At 49.2% G+C, this 19419-nt stretch overlaps 8 protein-coding genes across 8 annotated transcripts; 5 read left to right on the top strand and 3 right to left on the bottom strand.

Annotated features, from left to right (window-relative positions):
* Positions 1 to 1585: 1585 nt before the first annotated feature.
* FSUBG_7119 (DNA polymerase V) lies at positions 1586 to 4602 on the top strand (the record flags this gene model as incomplete). Its single annotated transcript, XM_036685390.1, has 2 exons — positions 1586 to 2495; positions 2543 to 4602. 2 exons carry the CDS (start codon positions 1586 to 1588, stop codon positions 4600 to 4602), a joined length of 2970 nt encoding a protein of 989 aa, XP_036537382.1.
* Positions 4603 to 5009: 407 nt separating this feature from the next.
* Positions 5010 to 6032, bottom strand: FSUBG_7118 (20S proteasome subunit alpha 7; the record flags this gene model as incomplete). Its single annotated transcript, XM_036685389.1, has 3 exons — positions 5010 to 5663; positions 5716 to 5940; positions 6030 to 6032. The coding sequence occupies 3 exons, from the start codon at positions 6030 to 6032 to the stop codon at positions 5010 to 5012; spliced, it is 882 nt and encodes a 293-aa protein (XP_036537381.1).
* A 2279-nt stretch (positions 6033 to 8311) lies between these two features.
* Positions 8312 to 9088, top strand: FSUBG_7117 (uncharacterized protein; the record flags this gene model as incomplete). The annotated part of the gene is made up of 1 exon (XM_036685388.1): positions 8312 to 9088. One exon carries the CDS (start codon positions 8312 to 8314, stop codon positions 9086 to 9088), a length of 777 nt encoding a protein of 258 aa, XP_036537380.1.
* Positions 9089 to 9830: 742 nt separating this feature from the next.
* Positions 9831 to 11145, bottom strand: FSUBG_7116 (ran GTPase activating 1; the record flags this gene model as incomplete). Its single annotated transcript, XM_036685387.1, has 2 exons — positions 9831 to 10895; positions 10954 to 11145. 2 exons carry the CDS (start codon positions 11143 to 11145, stop codon positions 9831 to 9833), a joined length of 1257 nt encoding a protein of 418 aa, XP_036537379.1.
* A 798-nt stretch (positions 11146 to 11943) lies between these two features.
* On the top strand, positions 11944 to 13249 carry FSUBG_7115 (cytochrome c1 heme mitochondrial; the record flags this gene model as incomplete). Its single annotated transcript, XM_036685386.1, has 4 exons — positions 11944 to 12018; positions 12169 to 12326; positions 12457 to 12519; positions 12577 to 13249. 4 exons carry the CDS (start codon positions 11944 to 11946, stop codon positions 13247 to 13249), a joined length of 969 nt encoding a protein of 322 aa, XP_036537378.1.
* A 1109-nt stretch (positions 13250 to 14358) lies between these two features.
* Positions 14359 to 15045, top strand: FSUBG_7114 (uncharacterized protein; the record flags this gene model as incomplete). The annotated part of the gene is made up of 1 exon (XM_036685385.1): positions 14359 to 15045. The coding sequence occupies one exon, from the start codon at positions 14359 to 14361 to the stop codon at positions 15043 to 15045; it is 687 nt and encodes a 228-aa protein (XP_036537377.1).
* A 460-nt stretch (positions 15046 to 15505) lies between these two features.
* Positions 15506 to 16998, bottom strand: FSUBG_7113 (26s protease regulatory subunit 7; the record flags this gene model as incomplete). Its single annotated transcript, XM_036685384.1, has 4 exons — positions 15506 to 16618; positions 16667 to 16781; positions 16840 to 16931; positions 16996 to 16998. The coding sequence occupies 4 exons, from the start codon at positions 16996 to 16998 to the stop codon at positions 15506 to 15508; spliced, it is 1323 nt and encodes a 440-aa protein (XP_036537376.1).
* A 451-nt stretch (positions 16999 to 17449) lies between these two features.
* FSUBG_7112 (t-complex 1 subunit delta) lies at positions 17450 to 19219 on the top strand (the record flags this gene model as incomplete). Its single annotated transcript, XM_036685383.1, has 4 exons — positions 17450 to 17512; positions 17566 to 17617; positions 17671 to 18326; positions 18377 to 19219. 4 exons carry the CDS (start codon positions 17450 to 17452, stop codon positions 19217 to 19219), a joined length of 1614 nt encoding a protein of 537 aa, XP_036537375.1.
* Between the last annotated feature and the right edge of the window lie 200 nt (positions 19220 to 19419).

Below are 19419 nucleotides of genomic sequence, written 5' to 3'. Positions count from 1 at the left end.
AGCTGCCGGTCATTGTTCGACTTCGAAGAGGTACAACGGTTAACTTGATTGCAAACAGTCTCTACTTGTCGTGTCGCACCAACGACTCTCACCAGCCTTGTAGGGTTTCCTCGATGTCACTGCCGATCTGAGACTTGTCTCAGTGACAAGACACGAGTTTCCGTATAAACAGCCTTGTGCCTTGCTTGTTGGCCGACCCTCCTAGATTCCAGGCATCCATTTCGAAAAATTGAGCTGGCATGCTTCAGTTCTTGACAATGTTAGTTTTTCCACTTTGTCTCAAGGCTGAGACCAAAAGTCGCTACAAAACACAGCCTCCCGGGTGCTGTGCATGCATGAGCCTGCCTGTCAGGGCCTGACAAATGTTGGCGATCAACAGATCACAGTTCGATGCATTGCATATGGTTGGTTGCTACAAGGTGGATCCCCCCAGTTGTCTCGCTGTTAATTCCGCTTTAATTACCCTTGATTCCGTAGATGCATACTCAAGACAAGGTGAGGGTATAGATAGTTTACAATGGTAAGAAGGCTAATACATCTAATAAGAGGGATATAATTACTGAGTATTGAGCGATCTTTGTCATACAATCTTTAATAGTAAATAAGGAAATTTTGATATATAAGTGCAACCTCTTCCATATATCTTAGAAACTAATTACTATTTTTAAATGATATATGACTATAATACGGAGTAGAATATTTCTAACCCTGCAGCCTCGCCCGATAGACTAATCGTTCGGCAGAGTTTAAATGTGAGTGTTTCGCCTGCTTAACCTTTTAGCATTGTGACATTACCGTAGTCTCGTCTTGGTGGTGGATCGCTTGAGCTGGGCGACCCTTTAAGGCTGGAAGCGACAGCCCAGAGTAAACCCGGTCATAATTAGACAATGACCCAAATGTGACGTCAGAATCTTTGGAGCATAATTGTCTCCCCAGTGTTCCTGGCGGAAGTCTCGTAGGGCTGGCTCCTTTGGGGGCGAATCTGCTGGCCAAGACGGGGCTTTTGAAGGTGCTTGAAGAGGTGATTTCGTGGGAGGAAGAGTGTGTCACAGATACCGCACGTATAGACTCGACAGTCTGTTTCATAAGGGGCCTAATGTACATATACACCTCAGTAGGTAGGTGCTGGCCAAATGGTCAGGGAGAAAATGGCTACCTAAGTCGAAAGCTTCGGTTGATCACGTAGTAAATCATAGGCAGCAGAAGGAAGTAACACATCAAGCTTGTAAGTTACGGTATGAGGACTGCTTAAGTGTAGCTCTATAACTACTAACCTAGGTACTTACCTTACATAGGTACCTATGCTGGGTTGCTTTCGGCCGGGTCGTCGTTCCCCAGCAACTCAGAAGCAAGAAAATATCAGGCTATAAGATCAGATATTAGGATAAACTTAGCAAATGTATCCTAATAAACTTATGCTAATTTACCTAAATCTTTTTGTCATTTAGGAATTATAGGGAAAGTTTAGACCAGTTCTCGCTTAGTCACCCATCTTGAGGTCCCACATTTCAATCAACAACCTTGCCTAAATGCTTTTTTTTTTCGGTCGCTTTTTGAAAAGTGAGGTACGACATATAAAATCATCATGGCCCATGATTTAATATTTTCCGACGCCCCAACCCGCGAGCAACGTAAACATCAAGCTCGTGAATTTGATTTGCTTGGGAGCGAAGATCCGGCAGAAAGCAACCCAGCAGCAGCTCGCATTGTTCTCGCATTGCTCGCGCCTGATGTCTCTGAGACCGTTCTTCAACAGCAGTTAGATCGTCGAATCCTGCGCGCTCTCGCTAGTGGCCGCCATGCCTCGCGCCTCGGATTCAGCTTAGTACTCACCAATCTCCTCAAAGCGCTCTTTGGAGAAGCAAATCTTGCTCAGACTAGATTTCCTAACCTCGGTTTTGGTGAAGTCCTTCAGTTACTTACCAAGAACACCAAAGCCAGCGGCGGCAGCATTTCTGGGCAGGAAGAGAGGGACATCTTGTTTGGCCGCCTGTTCGGACTCTACGCTTTCATCGAATCTGGAATTTTGTTCGCCAATGTCACGAGATGGCATCTGGTCCTCAAGCTCATTCTGGACCTGTCTGGCAAAAAGCCGTGGATGCAGCCGTTGTGCGGGCATCACATCCTCGCCGCCTTGAAACAGATGAACTCGAAGCAAGCACTGGATACATTGAGTAAACTCGATGAAGCGAATGTAGCAAAGACACCGGAAGGAGTCGCGGTCTGGATCTTTGCGCAGACTAGATTCCCCGGTCTCAAGGTCAAGTATTGGCAGGTACCCTTTGACAAGACCGCGATTGGTGACCTCGTTGCGATTCTCCGAGAAAGCTTAAAGGATTCTGGCCTGGACGACATAGAACCTAGTCAGCAGATCAAGCTTGCTGGCTGGAATCCTATACTGCACCCGGCCTGGAGTGTCATTCTGGAGTACTTTGTCAATGCGGGAGAAAGTGGACTCGAAGTGTTTAAGCGCTTCTGGACTCGTGTCGTAGATGGTGAGTCGCACGAAAACCTTTGCATAGCGGCCGCTGATATTTACTAGACTCACTTTTCTCGCAACGTGCTACGGATGGCCAGAAATTCAGAGGGTTTCTGGTGTTCCAAAAGATGCTCCAGGGCTTTATTGATCTTGGTGATCACATTGAAACTCTCTTCAGCAAAAACTTTATGTCCTGCCTCATGAACCAAGTTTCACGAAGGGAGAGATATTTGTACAGAGCAGCGACCAAGACTCTTACAGTGATCGAGTCGACGACCTCAAATCACAAACAGACACTTATTCCCATTCTCAAGTGCCTCCTAGGCAAGAATGGAGTCTATAACTTTGACGAAAGAACGAATACCAAGACTATACACAAGCTTTTGAAGAACACATCTGAATCCACTGGCAAAACCATAAGCAAGATCATCCGAAAACCCCTCGACACAATTGCTCAGGTAGGCAAGGGTGAGGCTTCGGCCATACTCCGAGCCCACGTTCGTTATCTGTCAGAAGTTGGTAGTATGTGCAGCTCACCTGAGAACGTGTCGTTCCCAGAGAAAACATTCTCTAGCGTCTCACTAGAGCTCGCCCGACTGGCATACTACCAAACCACAAGCATTCCCGCAGAGATCCTAACAGAGAGTGTTCGCGAGATGTACCGGACTTCTCTTGCATCAGTGTTGGCCAAGGCCAGTGGGAGAATAGAGAGTTGCGATTCGGTATGCCATGTCGTATCTTCCTTGGATATCGGCTCGATGGTTTTGTCCGAAGAGCTTGAAACGGCTGTCCAGCAGGCGCTATCAAGGATGGAGATGCTGCGCAATCATAGCAAGTCAGACGACACGAACAAAGGCCTATTTGGAAGTATCGCCTTGCTGCATGCCGTAGCTGTCTTGCGGGTGTATAATGCGGAGCCTGATGCTATGGAAGACCTCGAGTTACTTAGTCAACATTCTGGTGATTGGAAGGAGGGCAAATTCGCAAATGGCGATGGCGATACATCGGTGGCTCTCATCGAAATGTTGTTGTCAATGGTCGTGCAGCCTTCATCTCTGATGAGGCAAGTTACGCAGCAAGTATTTGGGGCCTTCACACCACACATCTCTGCTGCAGGTTTGGAGCTCTTGACCGGACCCCTCACATCTGGCGAGAATACCAAAGGTCAAAAGGAACTGTTCAGCAATGGGGACGATGAGATGGAGGTCGATGAGGATGAGGACGAAGAAGGAACAGATGATGATGAGGAGTATGACTCGGATATCGAGATTGCTTCTGATGTCGAGTTCATTGATATCAAGGAGGTAAACGATGAAAGTGGGGAAGAAGAAGAAGACGATGACGATGACGACGACAACGACGGACCAAAAAGCAAAGGCGAATTCGACAGACCCGAGGATTTGGACAACGAACTCGAGAAGATCCTCAACAGTCATCGACTCGATAAGGACGTTGATGCCGCGTCATCAGAGTCCGAGGGCGATATGTCTGACTCTGAAATGTTCGCCATCGACGAGCAGCTCGCAGCAACTATCAAGCCACGCATTCAAGACCCCTCGAACAGCTCCAAGAAGCTAAAGAAGAAGGCCAAGCAATCGGTTCTCAATTTCAAGAACCGGATTCTTGATTTGCTCGACATCTACGTTCGCAATGAGCGCTGCAACGCTCTGTCATTTTCTCTCCTCCTACCCCTGCTTGATTGTATGCGCACAACCAGCACCAAATCCCTAGCTGACCGTGCGAGCAAGGTCATCTCTAACTACCGAAAGCATCAGAAAAAGGCCATCTCTAACTTCCGAAAGAGCCAGAGACAGGGACAGGCCACCAGTGACGTCCAAGAGGTTCAGATTCTCGAACCTGATGACATGCTAGACTTGTTACGCGAGATCCATAAGGCAGCCGGTCAGAACGACTCACACGCTTACGCAAAAGCGGCCAGTTCAGCGAGTCTCATCGTGGTGTCGGCCCTCTTCGCTGCGGACAAGGCCAAAATGGAGGACGTTGTTGTTATTTATGCCAAAACACAAGCGAGCTGTTTTTCCCAGAAAACCAGGTTGCAGTCCTCTTTCCTCGATGAGTGGCAAGACTGGTACCGAAATGCACTGCAACAAGCTCGGATCTGATACCCTATAATAGACATAATTCATAGATAGACGGGATGAATCGAAACCAGTTACCCTGACTTTGATCCTAGATGACAAAAAGGCTTAGGTAACTTAGTATAAGTTTAGGATACCTTTACAATACTTAGGATACCTTTAATGTATTTAGGATACCTTTGCTGTTTTAGGATACCTTTTGTTTAGGATACCTTTGCTGTGTTTAGGATACCTTTGCTGTGTTTAGGATAAATTTGCTGTGTTTAAGATCCTTTTTCTATCTTTGTTTTGACACCTTACGTCAGGGTCCGATGTTTTCTTGCTCCCCGAGGGTTTGAGAGTAATTCGAATGCCTGCAGATGAACTATTAAATTCTAAGAGCTCGTCATCGTGATAGTACAGGTGCCTTGGTTTTTCTTAGCATAACTCTCCTAATCCTCCATCTTATCATCCTCTGCATCCTCATCTTCGTCGTCGTCATCATCATCCTCGTCCTCGGCCTTTGCTAATCGTTCAGCCTCTTCCCGTAGCTCCTTTGGCACCTCAACATGTCGTCCCTTGGTAGGGCCGTCAGGCCCACTGATCCAGGTCATCTCCAACTCGAAATCTTTATCCTTGTTGTCCTTCTGCGCAATGTAGATGATGCGCGCAGCCTGCTTCACAGCTTCCTCTAGAGTAATGTTACCAGCAGGTAGGTCAAGCTTCTCCAACTCAGCCTTGGCAGCCTGTCGACCCTTGCCTGTAGCCGCTCCGTAGTAACCCCAGTACATACCGCTGGGCTCGATCATGTAAAGGAACGGACCGCCGTGCTTGCCCTCGATCTTGCCACCAGCGCCAACCTTAGGTCCTGAGCCAACCTCTCCATCAACAGGGGTCTCCTCGGGAGTATCGTAGCCACCCACGATAGCGGTGATACCAAATGGTCGAACTGATCCGTACATGGTGTAGGCCTGAAGGTAGCCACCCATGCGGCTGGCAAGATCGGATGTGGGGATGGGGGTCTTGAAGTTCTGTCGCCAGCTCTGGGCCTCGTCGCGAGCTCGATCAACGAAGTGACGTCCATCAGGGACCATACCAGAAGATACCTGGTGAGATTAGTACAAGCTCATCCTAGCCATTGCAGGTAGGTTTACGTACAGCTCCGACATGGCTATCGATAGTTGCAATACGCTTGTTGGCACCGGGTTTTAGGAGCTTGGATGAGACGACCTTCTCGATAGCTAGGACAACGCCATCCTTAGCTCGAATACCGATCGAGGTACCGCCATTCTCTACTGCCTTGACTGCGTATTCGACCTGGAAGTTGCGTCCATCAGGAGAGAAGATGGAGTTGAGCAAATCATAACCCGTGCCTATCGATGTCTATAGCGTGAAAGACAAGCTAGGTCAGCACTTGAAGCTGTCTCTCGATGACGACAATCCGGCTTGAGGGATTGGAGGGGTTAGCTTACCATGATGTCTGAATTTTCTGATCAAGTGGAATAGCGTGATGCGAAAGGCAAGAAAAGATGGGGTGAGAATTGGTGACGTGGAGGGGAGCTGTGTTGTCGAGATATTTGCGACGGTGTTGACTTGGAGCTTCCTTCACCCAGGCAGCCTGGAGCTGCGTGTTGCAGTTGAGGTATGGTACCTACCTGCAAGGCTGGAGAACTGATGCCTGAGGTGTGAAAGAAGCGCGCGGTAACTGAGCGCCACGTTTCGCACGCCACAATTCAGCTCAGCCTTGAGAGTTGGCACACACGTGGCTGTGAAAGCGGGAGTGGCGGATCCCTCTAGCTCTTCCCGCGTGCATCGATCTCCCCTGCAGGAGGAGACCTTTCATGGATATAGAGTCTAGAACTGCACATCAGACATCCACGGATCGCATGCAGTGGACCAGCCTAGGGGAGCAAGAAAACATAAGATTTAAGAAGAGGGTGCTAAAATGAACCTAGTAAAGAGTTCCCTAAGCTTAGGCTAAGTTACCTACGTCTTTTGGTCATTTAGAATCAGGTCTTGGGACGGAATCGACATAACATGATGCTCCATTATAGCATGATATTTCTTTCACAACATTCCTCTAATACCACTCATATATATCACTCGTGGATGCTTTTTAATACCTCATATAGTCTATGACCACCGCAACTTTGACGCTTTGAAAGGCTAAGGGAGAAGTGAGACCAGGCTAACATCGAGACTGAAGTTAAGCACGCCGTCAAGTTTGCACGTCTCTTGCCAAGACAGGTAAGAGCTTGTAGCGTCAACAGTTGAGGACCAAAAAATACCACTATATAAAACATTATGGGGCATAGGCATGGCTGTTTTGTAGCTGGCGGTGAGTCTCATGTTTGTTGGAGCCTAGGGGAGCTGATTAGGGTAGTGAAATATCTGGAGATTTCCATCTCATGCTGCCCAGGTGTATTTTGATTCACAAAATGATATGCACGGCCCAGAATGATTGAGAACGTGGCGAAACTGAGTGAACCACGTCAAAGGAGATGATTCGGAAACGGAATGCAGATGTAACAGACGACCATGTCGGCGTTAAGCTAGAGCATAGGGACAGTAATTAGTGTGTTACGGTCGCCTTGTGGCACAGGCTTATTGGGTGGTACAAGGTCAATAAGACCAGGGTTTGAAGCTCTCGGAGTTGGAAGAATGCAAATCCTTCTGTGAAGGCGTGAATGAGGCCAGTGAATATGGTATCGGTGCCTCGACAGAGGACAGATATCTGAGAGCAATATTACCTGGGAGCGAAGATCAACAGAACAAATGATGCACCAAAAGCGTTAAGTTTAGTGCTTGATGGTGAATGGAAGTGGATGTTGTCATAAAGCCCATCATGTGCCTCTGTTAGTTGGGTCTTTACTGCGTCATGACCTGAGAAGGGTGCCTGAGCAAATGAAATGGCAGGTGTGTGTCCCACTGAGCCGTCCCACGTTTCATACCTGATGAGAGGTCCTACCCCTCCATGTTAGTACGTTTTTTTTGGATACCTAGGTAGAAATACCCCCCGCGCTTCCATCACCTACTCCTGAGAATACTCTTGATTCTTCACGTTAACAGCGCTCGCCTTTATCTGGACCTGAATAAGCTTCACAGAGCGCCTCTTCGCTTCAAAATTCTCATCTTCCCACTTGAAAACTGCATAAAGAACCCCCAAAAAGATCCTCTCAGGCGTTATCTCCCCACTCACAACTCACTTCCCTTCCCCGTGCGGTCCCTGCAACTCGACCCAACGGTCCACCGCTCCTAGACAAGCCCCTCCAAGTCAAGGCCTAACCAAGGGTCTCTTGAGCCAAAGAACAAGAGACAAACCTCTCTTTCTTGACTCAACATTTTGTTATACATATCTCGCTTTCTTTCTCTATTGACCTCGTCTGATTTCCTTTGACTACTTGTCAAAAAGCTTAGCTTAGCTTCCAAATATAACAAAGAACAAGGGCAACCTCCTGTTCCTTTCTTCATCTGCATTGCGCATGACCCCGAAACACCTCCGTATATCGCTTCATTTCGAATTCGCTGCTTTCTCAACCAGGCTTCCCCAAGACGCATCGAATTGAAATAGGCAGACGTACCCAAGAGCTACAGTCGTCGTCTCTTTATTCTGATATCAAACCATAAAGCAACAACTTCTCGTGCTCCTCCTGCTGATACATATAACCGCACCACAGTTGGTATTCAGCAACTACCCTTGAACTCGATATTATGGATCAACTGCTAACAACCCTCAGAAACAATAAAACCAACCATGTCATTTTCTCCGTCCACCATGCAACAGGATGAGCTTGCTGCTCTCCTGGCCCGGAACCTCAGCTTCAACCCAATTCCCGAGCCTACCCCTGCACCGCAACAAGAGTCCAAGGCCGATCATGCTGAGCCCATCATCTATACTTCAGTCCACTACACCCACTCTGCACACATAGCTCAAGCAGCTCAACACCAAGACGTCCCTCGCCGTGCTTCAGAGCCACCCCAGACGCAAGGGCCCAGTGTTGAAGCTATATTGCAACACCATGGCGTTGATCCAGCTACTCTGACGCCTTCACAGCTTCAGCTGTTCAAAGTTGCCGAGCCTTCTCAGCAGGAGAGACTTATTGAACTTTGGAACATTTGCCCCCCCGGAAACGGCGGCGATATCCCAGCTCTCGCTTGGAGTAGCACCACTGTGGAACATGAGGAGCAGCTTGCCCGCTTGCGTTACGAACGACTGAACCAGCAGCAACAAGTGATGAGTCTGGATGGTACCCAAGTTCAGGCAGTTGATGGTAGGTGGGTTCGTAACTCAGAGCCTGAGGTCGAACCATACATGACTTCTGGCTACGAGGAGATGATGCGAAGAGAGCGCGAAAGAGAGACCCGGGACAGCCAACCCCGGAGCACCTATGGCCTCTACTCACACGCCACAGACCCTGTATACATGGGTCCGGACTACGCTCGTGAACAGCAGTTACTGGACATGGCAACTCAGTACGGTGCTTACCAAGGATTCCGAGCACCGGAGGTGGACACTATGGACGTTATGTAAATAAACGTCGTCTGTCCAGACCGAGCAGCATAATGGTATGACCAAGTGTTCAATGGTCAATCTACATAGAAGCTCGGGATGGCGATAGGATATCATATAAGGTGGACAACTTATACGCCAATGTGCGTGCAGGAAAGGGATTTGTTGGTAGAGCCATGGGCTGTCGGTCATTGTTTGGGTTTTGTTGCTTAGTATGGTTATCATGTCACTGGATGAGTTTATCATGAGAGACTGGCTTCCAAAGGGGAGGAAATAGGGTGGCGTTGGTGGAACTTTCATTTTTTTTTTTTTGCTAATCATTTTGCTCCCTCTCTCAGTATCGCCCTCGTCCAGTACTTGCAGTGTATGCTAACAATTAGTTATACCTAGAGAGAGTATTTGCAAGGGCGGCAGTATTGTTCGTCACAGGTACGTCGTCCCTTTCAACACCTGCCTCACGGGGCTGCAACTCACTCAATGTGCTCCCTGACTGTGATATTTCACACATACTTCCTGGCAGTATAGGTAGTATCTAGGCCAAACACTCACCCACCATGTATGTACCTTATCCAGCAAGAATCAATAAAGAAGCTTTTTGATCAACACTGTATGTTTTCGACTTCCTAAAACTGCTGGTTTATGAGTAACAATTCACGTTCATATCTTTATTCTGGCTGTCCAAGTTATTGTAAAGGGGTATCAAATTCCATTCACGCCTTGTGAAGTGAATGGTCATCATCATACAGTTCATCTATATCCATGTTTAAATTCCAGTCTTCTCGAGCTTCTTTGCCAACTCATCCACCTCCTTGTCCTTGACAGGAATAACAGGTTCCTCTTGAGCCTCCTCAGCCTCCTTGATCAACTTCTCGGCTCGGTCCTCAGGCTCAATCTCCTCTTCCTCCTCTTCCTCTTCCTCCGCGTCACTGTCTGGCTCCTCAAGGTCTTCCAGCTCGTCAACACCCCATTCATCCTCGTTGACAATATCACCACCGAACTTCTCCTTGCGCTCCTCGAGAAGCTCCTGAAGGACGGGAATCGACTCGTCGTCCTCTGTGAGAATATTGCCGTTGATTTCAATTCGCTTCAAAGCAGGGAGACCATCTTTGGCGGCAGTGGCGAAGGCCTTGATGCCCTTGGAGGTGATTTCGTTGTATTGCAGGCGCAGGATCTCAAGTTTCGCATTCTTGCCCTTGGCCAGAGCATCCGCTACGAGGACACCGCCCTTAGCACCAAGTAGGGAGTCACCAACTCCCAACTCCTGGAGTGAGGTCCAGTTGGCAACAACCTTTGACAGAGCTCGGGCACCAGTGACGGTGAAAGTGTTGTCCTGCAGGTCGAGGACCTCGAGTTTGGAAGCGTGGCTGAGACCTTCGGCGAGAAGGTGGGAGATACCTTCTTGTCGAATGCCGTTCTGAACCATCTTGATCACCTTGATCTTGTTGTGCAGCTTGTAGGCCTTTGCCCACGCCGTCATGCTTCCATTCTCCAATCGGTTTCGGCCGCAAATAACAGTCTCAAGATCGGGAACTTCCTTTCCTTCCTTTCGGGCAGTCTCCTTCTTGGCGTGAAGCTCGGAGAGCGCATCGGCGATGAGGATACCAGCGTGAGGGCCCATGCCATTGTTGTTCAAGTAAAGGTGCTGCAGTGGCACGTGGGCGGCCAGGAAGGCCACGAGAGGCGCTTGGACATTCAAACCAAAGGCATTGTCATTCAAGTTGATAGTGTTGAGCTTGGGAAGATTGAGGACGGAGGTGAGCAGCGAAGAGATAGCGTCGGGGATCTCGCTCAGGAGTCGGCCGGTAAAGATATCGGCGAAGTTTGCGACCTGGAGAGAAGTGTATTGGTAAGCTATGACAGCCAGGGAAAGGTGATGTTTGACGTACTCTCAAGTTCTTCTTGGTCGCAAGAACCTCGCCAAGGAGCTTGCAGGCGCCAACACCCAGAGTGTTGCCCAAAATACGAACTTCTTCGACGTCTGCGGATCGAAGAGGGGCAATATGAGGCTCGAGATCCTCAGCAGTGTCGAGCTTGAGGCCCTTTCCCTCGAGGGAAAAGATCTTATCGGAAGAAGCCATTCTATAGTAAATTGAGAAAAGAGGATTTCGCACAGAATCGAACAGCAAAGATGGTGACTACCAAGTCTGAAAGGAAAAGTCGGTTTAATAAAAACAAAAGAATGTCGCCGTGTTTGGTGTGAAGATGAATCGAGTCAAGGTGGGGGTGGGGTAGCAGACAGAATTAGGCAGTAGTTAGGCTTCTTGATCAGGTTTAGAGCATTTCCTAACTTTTTTATGTAATTTCCCATTGCCATGGGCAGCAGAGCTAGGTTCCTACGTATTGCTTGGAGCAGCTTGGAGTGTGAGTGACTATGAACAGACAAGAATAAGGTATCACTCATCTCATTTGATCATTTGAAGATGGTTTGATACATTGAAACATTATACAAATGGTCCGCTTTCTTAGGATCTCATAGTCAGAATTTCCATACCTGTAAGAACTACTTTTTTCCATACGATTGTTTCTTTTGTCCTATACAAACACTACTACCGTAGTAGTAGGTATCCAGTAGGCTGTTAGTATCCATTGACCAAAACGAACCCGACTTCAACCCGGGAGTCGGAAAAATTTGGAACACTCACTCATCGGAAGTCACCTGGCCGCTCAGCCGAGCAAGGCAAGAGTGGTCGAACACGTGACATTGATCCGACCCGCATCCAATCAGAGCCGGCTTATTGGAACGCTCGATAGGATTTTGTCTGATGCTGCTAATGATCTCTGTTTGAGCCCTTTTGTCCTCCGACTCCGAGAACGACCACCTCCCCATCTCGCCGTCTCATATTCGATCGCACCAGCGACGGTATAGCTCGCCCACAATGCTTGCCAGGTCGTGTTTGCGCTCGACGCGCACCTTCAATGGCCTCCGGAACGGCCCTTCTGCTGTCACCAAGGTATGGCACGATCCTACCACCTCTGCCAGCGAGCTTCCCGTTTGCCGAGAGATCATAACCACGAACCTCGACACGCCCCAGCCACGCCAATCGCAATAGAATGCGCCTCAATTGCATGTACACGATTGCTAACCCCCATTTTCTTCCCAGCGTGCCGCTTCCTCAAGCTCCAGCGCCGCCAGCGATGCCTCTGCCACTCGATTGAACCTGGCTGCCGCCGCCTCGACTACCCTCGCCCTCGGCTCCATGGCCTGGTACTATCACCTCTATGGACCTGTTGCCTTTGCTATGACTCCCGCTGAAGAGGGGTACGTGATACTCTCGGTTCTTGATTGTTGTGTTTCTGGATCATCTCAATTAGGATGATGAGGCATAAATGCTGGCTATCGATGATCCGCACTGTTATTGCATCACCAATTGCTAACAGTGCCCATATAGACTTCACGCTACCAAGTACCCTTGGGTTCACAACAAGTGGTTCAAGACCTTCGACCACCAGGCGTAAGATGCCACCGATCCTGTTAAACACGCCGTGTCGAATTACTGACCCCCTCGTAGTCTCCGCCGTGGTTTCCAGGTTTATCAGGAGGTCTGCCAGTCCTGCCACTCCCTCAGCCGAATCCCCTACCGAACTCTCGTTGGCTCCGTCTTGACCGTTGACGAGGCCAAGGCCCTTGCCGAGGAGAACGAGTACCCCGGTGAGCCCGATGAGCAGGGCGAGATCCAGATGCGCCCCGGAAAGCTGGCCGATTACATGTTGCCTCCGTACAAGAATGAGGAGGCTGCTCGATTTGCCAACAATGGTGCTCTTCCTCCGGATCTGTCTCTTATTATCAAGGCCCGTCACGGTGGCTGTGACTACATCTTCAGCTTGCTTACCGGCTACCCTGAAGAGCCCCCTGCTGGTGTTCAGGTCGCTCCCGGCATGAACTTTAACCCTTACTTCCCTGGTACCGGTATCGCCATGGCCCGTGTCCTTTACGACGGTCTCGTTGAGTACGAGGATGGTACTCCCGCTACCACCTCTCAGATGGCCAAGGATGTTGTGGAGTTCCTCAACTGGGCTGCCGAGCCCGAGATGGACGACCGAAAGCGAATGGGTATGAAGGTCCTTGTCGTCTCTGCCTCTCTGTGGGCTGTCAGTGTCTGGGTGAAGCGATACAAGTGGGCTTGGTTGAAGTCTCGAAAGATCGCCTACGATCCCCCTAAGGAGGTCAAGGTCCGCCGCTAAAGGGGCAACATCTCAAAGTCTCATTTGTATACTAGTCGCCCCTAGAGCAGCTCCTTTGTCAGCGGTGGCGGGTAGAAAAGAAGCCTGGTCGTGGAAGGAAAGGTGGATGTTAGAGTGTAAATCAGATGAATCGTTTTCAATACCTTATTCGACAAACTACACTGGGAAATATGAAGGGGTGATGGGCGGTAAAAATGTGAAAGCTCTCTGTACTCGTGGTCGCCACTTTAACTGACTCCAATATTGGATATATATGATTTTCATGTCCTAGTATGAATAACTAACCCGAGTTCATTGGGTTCTCATCAGAAGTCTTGGTTAAGTTTACTATGGCAACGTTCAACGCCATCCAAGACTTATGTATCTTATACTTTTTTATGTAGTACGGATTTCAGCAAGACAACCGACTAATATGTCATTATTAATACACAACAAATGACGAGTGATATCTGAGAGGTCTTGTCTCGGGCTCACCAGGATACCTTGAAATGCCTTTCAGCAAGGGACGTTCAAGTCTGTGTTATTGGCTTGAGATATAACTATTACATAAGTATCTATACTATCTCTGATTGTAGCCTACCTAGATTCAATTCTTCGACCTAGCAAGCATTTATGACAAGCCGTGAAAACGAATTACAATATGCTGCCATCCATATCAAACCGTTAATGATATGCGTGAATGGTTCCAGCGGTTTGTTCACCTAACGTTAGCCGTCCATGGTTGGCTCAGGCCTCCTCCCTTGCCATTGGACGATAATCAGCTACTAACATTCAATTTCCACTTCATTATCCAAACAGGAACCACTTTTCACTAAGTACCTACTACCTATTAAGGTTACAGCAGGTGCCTCTCTACCTTAGGTACCCTAGTTGACCAGTCACTGTTGCTCCTCTTAACCACTCCCCTTCAATCCTATTTGGTTCTCAATCTCCTCCTCTCACCCCCAGCCCTCATACTCGATCGTTGTCTTGTTCGCCTTTCTTCTAGCGCCGCTGGGATTCTCTGATAGCGTTTTGTTCCGTGTCGGACCTTGCCTACGCTAGTTTCGCTGCCATACTCAATTTTGCCTCGTTGCACATACTTCAGTCCTGCCAAGGACCACACCACGATGCCCTTCGTTGGAGAAGACGCCCACGCAGGACGTAAGCGACGATGGAGCGACGACAATGAGCAGCCCATCTTGTCTCTATACCCTTCAGAGGAGACCAAGGACTATTATATCCTCGACCAACGGCCGGACTCAGCCTTACGAAAGGTCCTCCCAGGTTCGAAGCGAACCCGTATTGCCGGCGACGATATTCACGTTACAGACGGTCTCAACGCTTCCAGTTTCTCTTTCAATACCCCTCACCGCCGACGGCGCTCATCGCAACTTAAGATGCTGCCGGTGCAGCCCGCCTTTGCCATATCTCGAGTGACAGGCTCGCTGCTTGTTCCCTGTAACATCTGCCACCGCAAACCAACCAAGAAATCTGATCTAGACTCCTTCGCCAATTGTGAGGGCTGTGGTGAGCGCACTTGCTTCATTTGTATTAGAGAATGCCATGGCTGGAATCTGGGTGGTGGCTCTGGTGTCTCGGAGCAAGAAGTACTTTCAAGGTCGTTCCACATGGATGATGTTGATGATAGACAGCAACAAGAACATAACGATACGAAGAACGGAAAACGGCAAACGGACAAAGGATGGAAGGCTGTTGGCCACCAGGCTGTTGTTTGCAGTCGGTGCAGCATTGAGTGTGGAGCAGAAGGAGACGTCGCATGCTTGGGCTGCTTCTCCCGGATGGAAGGATCATGAGTCGGAACATGCATGGCATTACGGGACTTTGTGGACGAATAATGATGGTTTTCTTGGGCTTAAGCTGGGCGCACATATCTGCCCTAGGAAAGGTAGTTTTGCAGGGTATTTTGAGCGACGCATCTGCTCTTTTGGATGGTACGGGAATGGACTCATATAAGCACGTTAGCGTTCATGGGCATATTACGGAAACGGTGTTTCGGGTTTTCAGGACCTTGATGGTCTTGTTTTGTGGCATTCGGATTGCAAATGAACCACGGAGTAATTTCACAGTAGATAGATTCTGCAGATATCAATATGGCATCGGGAGCATCACAAACTAGGTCATTGATGCAATTAATTCACTTTTGGGCATGCTTATAGAAGCAATTCGTTCATTGTGACGTCTATGTTCCCGCCATCCAATCGCCCTGTATTCATACACCGCATTAAAATACACCTTGCCTTATGGTGAATATGTCTAGTTGTACTGCATATACGTCGCCGTCGAGTTGAACTTGAGGTTGCCCTTGATGACCTTGTCAACTGCACTGAGGAAGTCCTTCTCGGATGCAACCTTTCTCCTTGCGCGAATGGCATACATGCCAGCTTCAGTGCAAACACTACGCAGCTCAGCACCCGTTGCGTTGGGGCAGAGACGAGAGATGAGCTCCCACCGGATGTCTCGCTCAACGGACATGGATTTAGCGTGGATGCGCAAAATGTTGGCACGGCCCTCAAGGTCGGGCAACGAGAACTCGATCTTTCGATCGATACGGCCAGGTCGCATGAGCGCAGGATCCAATGTAGAGGGTCTGTTGGTGGCAAACATGACCTTGATGTTTCCACGAGCATCGAAACCGTCAAGCTGCGTAATAAGTTCCAGCATAGTTCGCTGAACCTCGTTGTCTCCACCAGCACCATCGTCAAATCGAGCACCACCGATGGCGTCGATCTCGTCGAAGAAAATGATACATGCCTTCTTTGTACGGGCCATCTCGAAGAGCTCTCGAACCATCCTTGCGCCCTCGCCGACATATTTCTGAACCAGCTCACTACCAATAACTCGGATAAAGGTGGCGTCTGTTCGGTTGGCAACAGCTCGGGCACAGAGGGTCTTTCCGGTTCCAGGGGGACCGTAGAGGAGGGCACCCTTGGGAGGATCAATACCGAGGTTGACGAATCGCTCAGGAGACAGTAGAGGCATTTCGACAACTTCCCGCAACTTCTCAACCTGCTCCTTACAACCACCAACATCGCCGTAGGTGACATCAGGCTTCTCCTCCACCGTCATCATCGTAACGCTCGCATCGATTTTGGGTGGTAAGGGAAGCATAATCTGGTACTTGTTCCTGTCGACACCCACGCGCATACCTTCTTCGATATCGGTAGGACTGACGCGCTCGCCAAGCTGGACAACGAATTTTGCGATTTGCTTCACGTTGATCACATATTTGCTCTTGGCCTCGTCGCCCTTCTCGTCAGCTATGATTTTCGTGCAACGTGCCACCTGGAAAGGTTGCTCTTCAGACATTCGCTGACGGTCGGCGGCGACATCCCATAGATGGGGAGGCGCGAGTCCTGTGTCGGATTCCTATCGAAGTTAGAAGACTGCCGTGCATTCGCAGAATTATCGCCTAACCTTGACGCCGATCTTCTCATCGACACTTTGTTGCTTCTCCTTGATCTGCTTCTCGAGCTTCTTGATAGATGTACCATAAGGCGCGGCACCGTACGTCTTGAGAACCTGAATATCCCTGGTGCTGGTGTTAGCGGACTGATGGCACTCTCATTTCCCCAGGAGGGCATTCGTACTCGTCTGTTAGAGGTGTAATCTTCTTCTCTTCTACCTCATCGTCGGCAAAGTTCTTCTGGTACTTCTCCCAATTGGAGCCGGTTGCGGAAGGCTGTTGCTGGCTGTCAGTATGGGATAGGACACAACTAAGCTTGTATGCCTGCAATGAGACTGACCATGATGAGGACCGCAGCTCTCCAATCGTATAATAGTTTTTCAGGGGCTGATATGGGAAGTTCTGTTTACGAAGGCACTGGTGGATAATTTATGATCAAAGAGAGTCGAATTGTTGCTGCTGTGGTCGTGGTTGTTTGGGGTTGGAGGTGTCACCGAATGCCTTCCGTAATCTGTGAGTTGCCTTGAGCGAGCTTGGAGCACGGACCCACGTAATAGTGCCGCTGGAGCCAAAAGCAGACTAGGACGCTTAGAGTTAGCTCAAGGGACCTCTCGGAGCTGGATGATCTCTATCCCCGATCCAAAATTTCTAGGTTGACAATTCTATGGCGGAGTAGGGCAGCCTAGGGGAGGTGGGACATCTCCAAGAAGTCCAGTCGTGTTCCTACAAAGCCCCGCCATCAACATCACTTCTTTGCTTTGAGGATCTAGGGACCGCCAAATTATTATCAAAATATGTCTGCCCCGGTCGCAGCTCCAGCCCCTACAGCGGGAGGCTCCAGCAATGCTACTTTCCGAGTATGAAGAGCTCCAGACAGGCTTTTGAGCTTCACCCCGCTAACTTTGGGCAGGATAAGGAGAAGCCCATGGCGGTGCGCTCCTCGAACATTGTCGCCGCTAGAGGTATGGCGCTTTTGGTTCAACAACCAGCTTCACGAATACTAATGGTTGAGCAGCTGTCGCAGACGCCATCAGAACCTCTCTCGGTCCCCGAGGAATGGACAAGATGATTCGAGGTGGAAGGGGCGAGACCATTATCACAAACGATGGAAATACTATGCTCAAGAGCATGTCTGTCATGCATCCCACAGCAAAGATGCTTGTCAACCTTTCTGGTGCTCAGGATGTTGAAGCTGGCGATGGTACAACATCTGTTGTCGTTATCTGTGGAAGTCTTCTTGGTGCTGCCGACCGACTTCTCTCCAAGGGCATCCATCCTTCCGTCATCTCCGAGTCCTTCCAACGAGCTGCCGCTGCTGCCGTCGAGGTCTTACACGACATGTCCCTCCCAATCACTCTGAGCGATACTTCCTCGTTACTGCAAGCTGCCAACACCTCTCTGTCGTCCAAGATCGTCTCTCAATATTCCAATTTGCTTGGACCCATGGCGGTGAACTCGGTGACTAAGACCATCGACCTCAAGACCGCCGATAACGTCGATCTTAAGAACATTCGAATTGTCAAGCGAGTTGGTGGAACAATTGAAGACAGTGAGCTTGTTGATGGTCTCGTCCTCACCCAGCCTGTGCTCAAGAACGCTGGTGGTCCGGCCCGTATGGAGAAGGCTCGAATTGGTCTCATCCAATTCCAGCTGAGCCCCCCCAAGCCTGATGTATGTCCATTTCTGTTGCATGAGGAATACTTTTTACTTACAATCTATAGATGGAGAATACTATCCAGGTCAACGACTACCGACAGATGGACAAGATTGTTAAGGAGGAGCGATTATACCTCCTGAACATGGCCAAGAAGATTAAGAAGGCGAAGTGCAACGTTCTGTTCATTCAGAAATCTATCTTGCGAGATGCTGTCAACGATCTATCACTACACTTCCTGGCTAAGCTTGGTATCCTTGCTATCAAGGACATCGAGCGCGACGAGGTCGAATTCATCTGCAAGTCAACTGGCTGTAAACCCATCGCTGATATTGATTCTTTCGCCGAGGATAAGCTGGGCTATGCGGACCTGGTTGAGGAGGTTCAGTCTTCTGGATCGCGCATGGTCAAGGTAACAGGCACCAAGTCTGTCGGCAAGACAGTTTCCGTGGTTGTACGAGGTGCCAACTCTCTGATCCTTGAGGAGGCCGAGCGAAGTCTTCACGATGCTCTTTGTGTGGTACGATGCTTGGTGAAGAAGAAGGCTCTCATCGCCGGTGGTGGTGCCCCTGAGATTGAAATTGCTGCACAACTGTCCAAGCAAGCGCGTAGCTTGACAGGCACCGAGGCAATCTGCTGGAAGGCTTTTGCCGATGCCCTCGAGGTGATTCCCACCACGCTGGCCGAGAACGCTGGTCTCAACAGTATCAAGGTGGTGACGGAGCTACGACACCGACACGAGATGGGCGAGAAGAACGCAGGAGTCAGTATCAAGTCGGGAGGAGTCAACACCAATATTTCCAAGGAGAATGTGTTGCAGCCTCTTCTTGTTAGCACAAGCGCGATCGAGCTGGCGGCTGAGACAGTCAAGATGATTCTGAGGATAGACGACATTGCTTTGACCCGTTAGAGTGAGATATCCCCCCTGCAGCATCTGCCTTGGGTTGTATGAAAATACCAAAATGGGTTCTGGATCTGCCAAAAGCATTGCATTTTATAGAGTATGGTGAATCCTATAATTTATTGTGTGGTGATTGAGTTCTTCTATTATGTTGTCTGTGTACTCATCTGTGATTTGTTGGAAAACTGGTGGTGGAGGGCAAGTCCGCT

The sequence above is a fragment of the Fusarium subglutinans genome (genome assembly GCF_013396075.1).
Source record: "Fusarium subglutinans strain NRRL 66333 chromosome Unknown NRRL66333_c0000088, whole genome shotgun sequence".
Taxonomy (NCBI): domain Eukaryota; kingdom Fungi; phylum Ascomycota; class Sordariomycetes; order Hypocreales; family Nectriaceae; genus Fusarium; species Fusarium subglutinans.
Note: the sequence above shows the minus strand (reverse complement) of the source record. Positions and strands in the feature narration are given on the sequence as shown.